The sequence below is a fragment of the Amblyomma mixtum genome, chromosome 7 (genome assembly GCF_055824585.1).
Source record: "Amblyomma mixtum isolate Tamu chromosome 7, ASM5582458v1, whole genome shotgun sequence".
Classification (NCBI taxonomy): Eukaryota; Metazoa; Arthropoda; class Arachnida; order Ixodida; family Ixodidae; genus Amblyomma; species Amblyomma mixtum.
Genome location: NC_143018.1, coordinates 127,597,429 through 127,608,447, shown reverse-complemented (window position 1 = coordinate 127,608,447; position 11,019 = coordinate 127,597,429). Strand labels below are relative to the sequence as shown.

General features: G+C 51.2%; 1 protein-coding gene across 1 annotated transcript; it reads left to right on the top strand.

Annotated features, from left to right (window-relative positions):
• The first annotated feature begins 1,474 nt into the window (after positions 1-1,474).
• LOC149337551 (uncharacterized) lies at positions 1,475-9,516 on the top strand. The gene is made up of 2 exons (XM_089554900.1): positions 1,475-1,796; positions 8,153-9,516. Exons 1-2 carry the CDS (start codon positions 1,506-1,508, stop codon positions 9,299-9,301), a joined length of 1,440 nt encoding a protein of 479 aa, XP_089411026.1. The 5' UTR covers positions 1,475-1,505; the 3' UTR covers positions 9,302-9,516.
• Positions 9,517-11,019: the final 1,503 nt, after the last annotated feature.

The following is an 11,019-nucleotide window of genomic DNA, read 5'->3' as shown; positions in this document are numbered from 1 at the left end:
CGTCGTAAGAGGTGAAGGTGAAAACTGCTGTACGCAGGGCAGTTTGGGACACTCTGGTGCCTGGGTACCCGCGCGATCCGACTGCAGTTTGCTGTCAACAGTAAGCTGTTACTCAGGGTTGTGCACAACACATAACGTTCCATAAGCTCTTAAGCTTGACGCTTTGCGCCGGATTCAGCGCGAAATCCGAAAACGGCCCAATGGTTGGACGCTTCTAACGAACCTCGCGCGTCGTCGTTGAAGCGAGGAGGAGGCATCGGCTCACTTCTTTGCCGCCCTTTGATACGAACGATGCTTTAGCCGCGAAAACGGCGCAGAGCGCTTCCGGCCGTTTCAGCGCATGCTACAGTGGGCGCATTTGTTTTTCAGTCCCGGACTGTCCGGGGCTACTTGCGGACTCGAGTCCGGTATTTGTTTTTCTCGGGCAGCCCGAAAGCTCCGCCCACCTGCTTGCATCGCCATAGCAACGCGTTCGTTTTTAGCCTATGGCAGTCCGCGGGCTGCTTGGGGCTGCTGAGAAGGCAGCAGACGATAGCTGCGCGCCGCGCGAGCAGCCATATTAAGTTAGACTCCGTGTGCATTTTGAGTGCTTTTCGTGTTCCTGGAGGTCGATATCATGCGTTAAACCTTCACATGAGCTCCGTAGCTCCTCTCCGAGCCATCGCAAGACTTTTTGTTCTTGCATCTTCGTTTATTTTCTTGAAATCCACCGCACACGGACGCGCGTTCGGAGCTGCGAGCGCGTATTGTTTGCTCGTGTCGTCAAGAGGTTCTTGTTCGCTTGTTTTGCCACATGCTGTCTGTACGCTTACCTGAAAGCATCGCAGGTGAACCACTCGTATACTGGAGCCGCTATAGAGCTTGTTGTCAACATTTTTGCGGAGGCTTTCGTCTATCCGCCTTTCCGCAACGAGTTGGGCTACTTTGTGCGAACTTCGCCGCAAGCAGTAGCGGCGAGCATACCTCCGAAGCTGAGTTCTGTAATGCACCTACGCTAAGCTGACAGTACAGTCTTTAAATCGACTCAGTATCATGATCGAGCGCACGGCGTTGCTTCGGCGTCGTAGTGGCCGTGGCTTGCATCGTCTGCTAGCAGATGACAGCGTCCTTGTACGGTAACCGAGGGGGAGCCCGGCTCTGGCGCCGTGTTCGAAAGCAGCCTATGGCAAGTAGGTCATGTGACCATGACGCTTTTCCTGTCCGAGCGGAAGCCGAGACCTGCCAGCAAGTAGTCCGGGACTGGAAAAACAAATGCGGCCAGTTACTGTACGCGGAGCATCCTTCTTTCATCCATGACACGGAGTAATTCTACCCCAAGCAAGCCGCGTGTGCTGCTGCGCACTGCGTGCAGATGGCGCGAAGTGAGAAAGGAAACATGTCTTGCGCGCATGCGCCATGCAGTGACGTATTCGCCACTGGCGCCAGACGGCGCGATCACGAGCGGTTCCGTCAGTTTCACCGGTGTTGTGTTCGAGGCGGCAGCGCAGTACGCGAGACGGAAAGCCATGTCCGGCATTGACGGCGGTCTGCTGTATCTAACGCGCGACTTTGCTGCCGGCGTCAACTGGCGGCCTACGCGATTCGCCGAGAGCGTGCCGACTTGGAGCGTGTGCGCGTTGTGCCGAGTGGTGGCCAAGAGTTCGGTGCTGCTGCCTTGCTCGCACGTCCTCTGCGAGCCGTGTCGAAGGGGCAGCGTTCAAGATGGCGAACCCGTCTGTCCCTTGGACGGGGAAGCCTTCCGGGAGGAGGAGTGCCAACAGTTCAAGCTGCCTGCCAGGAAAGCGGAGGGGATGAAGGTGAGCGTCTGCCGCCTTTATGTAAAGTGGTAGAGGAAAGGCTGTGTGTAAGCTGCGGCTTGAGTTATTCCACACCACATCGACAACGCAGTAGTAAATTCTCAAGTGCTTGCGAGTGAAGTACAAGCTTGAGTCGCAGTACTACGGCGGCTCGACTTGCGCAGTTCGCTCGCGATCGCTTCTGGCGTCCCAGAACCCTCCTCGCAGCGCCGCCCCTCCTCCTCCTCTTTTTTTTTGTTCTCTTTTTTTTTTCACGGCTGTTGCGCTCTTCGGTCTATTCCTCCGGCGAGTCTGCCTCCGCGCGCCGCCGCCGCGAATCTGCGCGTCTTCTGGACCGCGGCCTGGTCAGCGCGCCTCTCAATGTGCTGACGCATGAACACGTAGGTGGTGGTGGAAACGTTTATTGCCAATGATGTAAATCGTAGGGGCGCCTGGTTTGCCGCAAAAATTTGCATGATGACGAGAATTGGTCTGGATATCGGGCATGCAGCAGTAAATTGGGTATTGAGCAGTCCGGGTTTGTAGTTGTCGCCAATGTGCAGCCTGCGCTATGGTGAGGGACGGAGCGGGGGGTGCGTATTCCCTTCGTTTGTCTCGGTAATACGAGAGAATATCACGGAAGGAGACCAGGTAGTGCGCGGGCCGCGGGCGAACGGACCGTCGTGTGAATCGCCCTTTAACGCCATTTTAAGTACGTGCGCAGTCGCCTTCTTTGCGCGAGGAACGTGCCGGCCACACAAATGGCTCGAAGGGCAACGCGAAAATCGCGAGCCGGCCGTCCTAGAAGCTCGCCAGGAGCAGAACAGCTGTGAAAGAAAATACGAGCAGAATCGCTTTATTAAGGCTAAAGCCGTTAATGCCTCATACTGTCGGGAGCAGGGAATGCTAGCAAGTGTGTTCGAGTTCCGGCGAAGAAAAAAAAAAACTTTATTGAGACTGGGAATCGAACCTGGGCGTTTGGCACTTCAAGAGTAGTCGCTGCCATTCCGCCACGAGCAGATCTAGTGAACGCGCGGGATTCGTGAGTGAAATAAAACAAATGAAAAAATTGCGAGTATGAAAAGAAACAAAAATATAAGAAATTAGATTATAAAACACGAAACATATTAGAGAAAAGGCACATCTAGTGAACGCAGGGGTTTCGTGAGTGAAATAAAACAAATAAAAAAATGCAAATATGAAAAGAAACATAATAAATTAAACTATAAAACATGAAAAATATTAAAGAACACAGACCGCGTGGTCCAGATGACGCACAGATTCGCGGCGGCGGTGCGCGGAAGCAGGCTCGCCGGAGGAATAGACCGAAGAGCGCAACAGCCGTGAAAGAAAACAAGAGGAGGAGGAGGGGAGCGGAGGAGAAGGGGCGGCGCTGCGAGGAGGGTTCTGGGACGCCAGCGAGGAAATTGCCGGCGATTATAACATAGCCGCCGCTTCCCGCTTCTGGCTTCCACTTCACGGCGAGCCAGTCTCGAGGTCGGTTTTTCCTGTCAATACGAAGGATGTACTACAGATGTTGCGTCATCTTTAATCTGTGCTCAGCGATTTTTCACCACGTTAGTGCGTCTTGTCTTGCCGGCACGTATGCCCCTCGATCTGTTCTCCTTTTTTCGCTGTATAAAATGCGAAAGCATTCTTAGTCCCATTACGAGAAAAACCGGCGGCGTGTGTTAGTATGTGTGCTCGCAGATGGTACAAAAAATGTCCGAGGTGGCAAGAAAAATAGGATGACATCATTAAGCGGCTGTGGGACCCACAGAGAAAACCGAGCACCGCCATTCTACAGTGCTTCCACTCTTGCTCCAATTGCGCCATTATGCGCCAAACGCGATTTGCTGCGCCATCACGATACAAAGTGCCAAAAGTGCGCCAGAGTGCTCTAAAATGAATCTATCACGCAATGATAACGAGAGGACGGTAGGGGGATCGAGCGGCCGGAGCAGAAGCGAAGGATAGCCTATGGGCTCGAGTATGATGTTGATGATAAGTCGTGGTTGCATATCGCCATCTATTGCTGTGCATGCAACCTGATACATAGGCGTTTGAGAAAAATTTAAATAAAAGCAGGGTGCCTTGATGCCGCCGATATGGCGCTGCTAGGTAGCTTTCGCGTCCGCGCGTCGGACGGACAGCTTTCCTCTCTCCGTGAGCGTCGTTTGGGCAATGCGCAACAAAACGGAACGAATGTCGGCGCCGGGCAAGCCACCACAGATGTCCGGCCGCCAGTTTGACGCCTTGCCTCCTCCTCCTCCTCTACGTAGCCCTAGAGCAAGGCATCGGTGACGTCAGGGCTTGCGGACCGTGCCAACTATGCCACGTTCTTTCTCTCGGCAGTGGGATGATACGGCTTGTCAACAGAACAGGCGCTCATAGGACGAGCGTCAGGCACCGCTGCGCTCCGACGCCCTCGTAGCCGCTTCGAAGCCGGGCTCTGTGGACGAAGACATTGGGCTTCTTCGATTATCCGCCTCTGGCAGCCCGCGGGTTGCTTGCGGGCTGCCCGAGCGCGCTCGATTTTCTCGGGTTGCTCCTCCCACTTCCGGTGGCTGCCCGGAACGCGTTCGTTTTTCTCTGGCTGAGCGGTTTCGGGCTGCCAGCCGGCGGCCAGACTCGCCAGGACGATTTTGTGCTGGCAGCGCTCGGGCAGCTAGCAGACGACAGAGAGGTGTACGGTAGCGGGAAGCTCGCGCGGCCATTTTTATATGGACTAGAAGGACCGCGGTACTTCATGCGATGTTTTGCGCGATGCAGGCGCTTGTTTAGACTAGGCCACGGTGCATATCGACTGTGTCGCCTGTGAATGGCACCTTTTGCGGTAGTTCTCGCTGTTTATTGATATGTTTTGCGTGCGTATGCGCGATCATATTTCGATCGTCTCACCACATCGCAAGCACAATTGCTCGCTTCATATACGATCGCATATACTTGATTTACAAAATATTTAGGCTGTTAATTTCGTGCGCCCGGCATATATTGCGATGGTGTTCGAGGCCTTTCTCGAGAGCAGCCGGATTCCAGTTCCGAGTACGCGTTCAGACGCGTGCATATGTGCTGAACGTGTTTTACGAAGTGTTGGTTGAGCGCGATACGGGAGCGTAAGGTCTTCATTGTGTTTGGCGCAGTGCAAAAGTGGATATGCTTTGAAAAACGCTTGACTGAAACATGTCCTTTATTAAAAGCCCTCACGAGCACATTGCTCGAGACATCTCTGCGGGGATATATGTGGCCACACAGAATTGTCGCGCCGACCAAGTGCTGATTCTGTCGTCGCCAACTGTTGTACAGCTTCATGCTCGGGCCTTCTGCCACATATGCTCAAAATATCTGAGAAGTACCGCAGGCATGCACCACCTCGCGTTTGGCTCATTTAAAAAAAAATAGATAAAAATGAGCTCCAGCGCTGATCATGCAAACACACGCGGAACGTGAGGAGCCGACACGCAGGGCTTTATTGTAGCGCCTTTCATTCTAGTGCCAGTTCTCTGCTATAAAGCTGTATCATTACAAAAACGATACGCAGTTAAATTTATACAGTGCACCCGCTTGTTCTAGGTGGACGTTCAACAAGCTGATATGCGCTTTTGCCGAGGTTATGCGTTCCTTGCCCGCAGCAAAAGCCGGCGGCCGACAGACTACAGTTGAAGGAACGTATCCCGATTCTTTTCTGCTTACAGCTTACAGGAAGCAGCTAGGTTACGAGCGTAGAAATCGCAACGACCACAGCAGAGTCCACCAGGGTCGATCGTCGGCGGTCATACCAGTCATATATACTTACTGCGTAGTAAGCAAACACGCAATAATCAGAGAGTACGGCTTGTCGTTTGATAAACAACGCACGGGCATTTTTCCGTCCTATGTGGTGTCAACTGAAACACATTAGATTGCGATTGCTCATCGCATGCTTTTGAGGATTTCTTGAAGCTTACACAGTGCACCGAAGGCACACGCAAGCGTTGTCGTTGACGATGTATACGAGTGCGAGCTTGATCAGCTGAATGTTCTGCAGTCTGCGGCACGCAGCCCTCAATAACTGCAAGTCGTAGTTTTCGATACCAAGCAGCCTATTTCTACCGTACGCGTGCGTAGCAATGAGACGCAGAACGCGAAGCTAGAGAGAGCATCTGCCCTCCGTGATCCGCGACTTGCTTGCCGCCGTGATTGCCGGCAGGCTGGTTCCGGTGGCCGCCAGCCCACGTGACCATGATGCGTTTTCCTGTCAGAGACGAACTTGCGGGCCGCCAGCGGCATGGCCAGCGGGCTGCCCGAGCGCGGTTAATCGAAGAGGCCCATTAATTGAGATTTCAGTCGTTACTGGAGAGGTCGACACTGATAAATGTTTTGCCATATTGTTTGTTTGCCATATTGCTATTATTTGCCGTATTGTTATTGTTTGCCATATTGTTTGCCATATTGTTTGCCATATTGTTTGCCGGAGACAACGCGAGTAACTTGGGTCGTGGATGATAAGTCGGCATTATCGCCTGTTAAAGCGCTCGGTTGCTGTGCCCACGCACCTAACTTGATTTCATCTGCCGTGCTCCAGCTGATGACGTTCCGTGCTAGGGACCCCGCCTAGTACTTGTAAGGGCCGGACTCTTAAGCACCGGCCTATGCATGCCTCCACGTACTTCTTTTGAGAGCAATACATGTTTGTCACCGTCACCAAGAAGTGAAATGTCGAAATGTGGAATCGAGGACGTGAACACTCGAGAGGCGTCTGCTGGCTTAGCTGTGCAGGAGAGAGAGGGCTTTCATGGAATCACTATTTGCGTCCTCTCCGTGGTTCATCAGTGGTTAGGGCACTGGGCTACTAAGCCGGTGCTCCCACCGCCATTCTGACCCCAGAGGCCGCGTTCCGACGGATACGCAAAAGGTGCCGATGTGGTGCAATGTAAATGCGTGTTCGTGACTTTTCGTCTATTTTTGTACCTCTTTGTGTTTTCGAGCGATGACTTTGCGATTTTAACTCTGGTCATGCCTCTTATTTTTTAAACAAGAATGTTTCTTTTATATTTTTGCGTAATGATGATTTTCCGCTATCTTCATTTTGTATAAACCCTGCAAAGCTCTTTTTGTCGGGGCTCCCTCTATATTTGTGTTACATTTTTGCTATAAATCCTTTGAGAGCGGCACCACCGAATGCTGCTACTGAATACTTCCGGTTTCTAATCCTTGAAATGATGTACCCGACCAAACAAGCGATAAATGATATACTGGGTGGGCAACAGATTTATTCCGAGAGAAGAAAAGCGTATGCAGTGTATTTAAATAGTCTGATGGCGACGATCCCGATCATGAACTGTTGCTCAAAGGACGTGTTACTTCGTGAACAGGTCATGTGATGGTTGGTTGAGAAAAAATTAAGTAGATTTCTTGAAATGAACTTACTGAGCTATAGCGTTGCCTTGTGCGACACTGTAATGCCACCGATGACGGACATCAGAAATGGTGTGAATCATAAAATTGACTAATAATTCTTAATAGTGAACAGTTAGAAGCTCGGTTACGCTTGTAGTTTGGTAGAAGGCCATTAGTAATAGCCATATATTTTACCGAATTTCGAAAACGCGGTTACTCTCGAAGGTTCATGGTCTTCAAAGAGGTGGCTTGCGCTTATTTATTGACAACTGCATTTTTCAAGGAACACATCTAGGCGGTTGGCAACTTGATCCAGGGCTACCTGCAGCCGTACATGAACGACGCGCTGCTGGTTATGGCCGACCTCAGCGCAGAAGCGACGCAATACGTCCATAAAACACATGCGGTACTTGGGCCTGCAGCTCGCTTCCAACGCATGAAAGCCACCGCCGATCATTAAGAAGTGTATTTACCTAATGTTCGCGAATCGTGGCCTTGTTCATAACATGGTGGCACTGACTGTTGCGACGACAAGGGCGCAGGTGCGCGCTGTGAAAAGCAGTAAAATATGGGCTCTATTTTGCTGTACACGTACGCAGCAATCCATATAGCGCAGTAAATGACTCTCACGGAAAATTAATCCGCTTGCCAGCGAAGCTGGTTTTCTTTGCCAAATTTTATAATATAGCTGCCATTAACGGCCAAGCTGCAAATTTCTAAATTGCTCCGTGGTGCCTAACTGTAATAGTTAAAAAGTTAAATTAGTTTACTTGTCAACACTATACACCTGCTTTTCATGTCCGCCAACGCTTGTATTGAAATATCGCACAACCACACTCTATACCTAGAAAAGTCCGTTTAAAAATACATTCTTCCTCACCTTCGCTTAAACAGCCGGTATAAGCAGTTCTCTTGTTCTATCTAGCGTATAGCTTTTCCTTACACTATCATGCCTGAAAATGCCCCTACATGGTCTTTTTTGTAATTTTTATTTTTAGGCGCACTGCTGGAACGAAGCCCACGGCTGTGACTTCGTCGGCGTCCTGCCGGCAGTTCTCCGCCACTACGAGGACGAATGCAGCTTCCACGCAGTCCCCTGTCCACGGTGCGGCCAGAAGGTCCTGAGTACCTGCCTGCCGACACACTGCTTAGGTGGATGCCCGGATGTTCCGCCTTCCTCAGCAGCGCACAAGGAACCACCGCGAGACGGCGCTCATGGTATTAGTGACGAGCTGAGCGAAATCAAGGCCATCTTGAGGGACCAGGAGCAACTGCCCGCTCTTCAGACTCAGGTCAACGAGCTCACGGAACGTGCTAGAGGACACGAAGCGAGACTGCAGGACATCACCGCTGCTCTCTCGGGGAATTTGGAGACACTGAACGCCGAGCTGACGCGCGTTCTTGGCAAGTTCTCGGCGGCCATTGACGAGGCGCTGGGTACGGAGCAGCGGATGCGTGCCTCCTCAGTGCCAGAGTTTTCCGGGGAGGGAGAAAGGGGAGCTTCTGGCGAGGCGGTTACCAGCGGAACGTCTTTTTCGTGGCCACGGGAAAAGAAGCACATTCTCCGGAAGTTGGATCTCATGGTCAGCGGCGCGCTGGGCTGTCTGGAAGACATACGTCAGTGCGCAGTGGTGCGCATGGCACACCCAAATGAGCCGATGCGCATTCCTTCAGCGAGGATGGAACCGATGACTGAAAGTCGTGCCGATTCGTACCCGCTGGACAAGACGGAGAACAAGGGATTGCATTATATCTTGACTGTGATGAACGCCCAGGCTTTAACGGAACACTGGGCGCTCAAGGGTTGCGGCAGATGTCCGTTTTTGGTTGTCACGGCGTGGCATGGTCGACACACTTATTTTACAGTGGGCGTCAGTGTTTCCAAGGAGCGGGCTTACCGTTTTGAGTTGACTTGCACCTGGGACCGGACGTGCGAAACCCACTGTTCTCTGCCAAAAGTCGTCGGAGTGAAGATGGGGTCGCTTAACTCATGCGAATCATATCTCTTGAAGGAGAGCCACCAAGCTGGATTAGCTCCAGCTGTTCGCGAACACCGGCAGGTGTTTTACGTCGACGTAGAAGTTGCCTCGTGGTGGAACTACCATAGAGGCAGTAACCTGCTGTTTGAGATCGAAATGGACTGGTAATTTTTGGAGCTTAACCCTCTTTCACGCCACATTCGTCCCACCCATTTTGAGATTTTATAAAAGTTCTCGCACTCTGCATACTGCGATTTTGGTATAGGTATTTGAATTAACACAAGTTACTTTCATATAAACTTTATTTGTCAACGTGAGGAGCTACTTCTGCTGAGAAAGTGTTGGACGAAAAATTTCCCCTGAAAATAAATATCGTGCCTTCACATGGGGCTTATGATTCCTTTGTGTTTTATTTATTTTTATCGCATCACGTCTCAAACCTCCATGCCATAACTCCTAGTCCAGTGCTGCTGTTTTGTATACGGCCAGAATGCTTCTTCTTTTAGGAGCGGAGATATCGTGTCCACGGAACAGCGCGGCTCAGGTGTAGACACAGACAAGCCAGTTGGCAGATGAGGGGCAAAGAACCTCAGTTTTTTTGCACTTTCTTATATATCAGCATGCGGTGACAAGCTTTCAACGTGCCCCGCCTTATCACGGTTGAGCATGACCGTGTGCGCACAAGTGAGATGACACTACACCCCTCCCCCTTTTTTTGCACAAAAGCATAGCAAAAAAAGCACTACAAAGAACAGATAATAACATGAAAAATAACGAATGAAAAACAATTCAATCCATCCACCGCAAATTCAATATTCTCTGCCAAGTTCGATAGATACACGAGCACATGTAGCAGGAGGTTTGGTCGCGGGTTAAGTGAAGCCATAACGTTGCGGCTTCATTACTTCGCTACCGTAACGGGTGACATAAGCCCCAGACGTTCCACTGTTTTCTCTTGCAGCCGGAGCGGCAGTAGAAGAGGAGGCTGAAAGAGTGGGGACTGCATGTTCTGTCCGGGAAGTTTCCCCTGACACTCTGCTTACTCCCAGGGGCGCTACAGCTTGCAATGTTCTTGGAACCTCGGGGATTTCACCCTAGAGGTCGTAGCCCTCCTCTGGTTCTCACCTATACAGGATCGATGCACGCCGGTTCGTCTCCAGTTCCAGTCCCGCGTCTGTCCTGGCGACGGACCGCGGCCGAGAAGCCCGTCGTAAAACAGGAGCGCTGACCCACACCCGATTTCCTGCTTGCAACTGTTTCAGCTGTCTAGCCATGTGATGGCTGTCGAAGTTACGCCGCTGCTTCTTTTCTCTGACGGCTTTTTCTCTCCTGACAAAGACTTTTAGATTTGGGTTTTGAACGTTTCAACCGGCTGGGATGCAGCACTAACGTTGAGCGCAAACGTAGGGCATTTTCCCAAGGGACCTGGAGTGTCCGTGTATGCCAACAGCGCCAAGTATGGATCTGCCGACTTCTCAAGTAATCTTTTGACGGTTTTAACTGCGCGCTCCGCAGCACCGTTAGATTGTGGATACCTGGGCATTGACGTAACATCTGTAAACCGGTACGCTTTTGCAAATTCCTTAAATTCTTGTGACGAAAACTAGCTGCCATTATCAGTCAGCAATCTTTCCGGTATGCCATGCCTGGCAAAGGTACTTTTCAGCTGTATTATAACAGCAGTAGAATTGGATGACGCAACCTCCGAAAAGTGCGAAAAGTAGTCGACAAGCGCAAGATAATACCTCTCGTTGAAATAAAACAGGTCCGCTCCTAGTTTCTGCCATGTAAAGGAAGGCGGATTCGAAGGCATCATTGCTTCTGCGCTTTGTACTCTCCGTTTGGCGCACACTAAAGTTTTTGACCGCAGAAACGACCTCTGAACT

Excerpts from the sequence above, each read along its gene's own strand:
- LOC149337551 (XM_089554900.1), top strand. The coding sequence starts at position 1,506 with ATGTCCGGCATTGACGGCGGTCTGCTGTATCTAACGCGCGACTTTGCT. Across the intron at positions 1,797-8,152 it reads GGAAAGCGGAGGGGATGAAG|GCGCACTGCTGGAACGAAGC; the intron begins GTGAGCGTCTGC and ends TTTTATTTTTAG.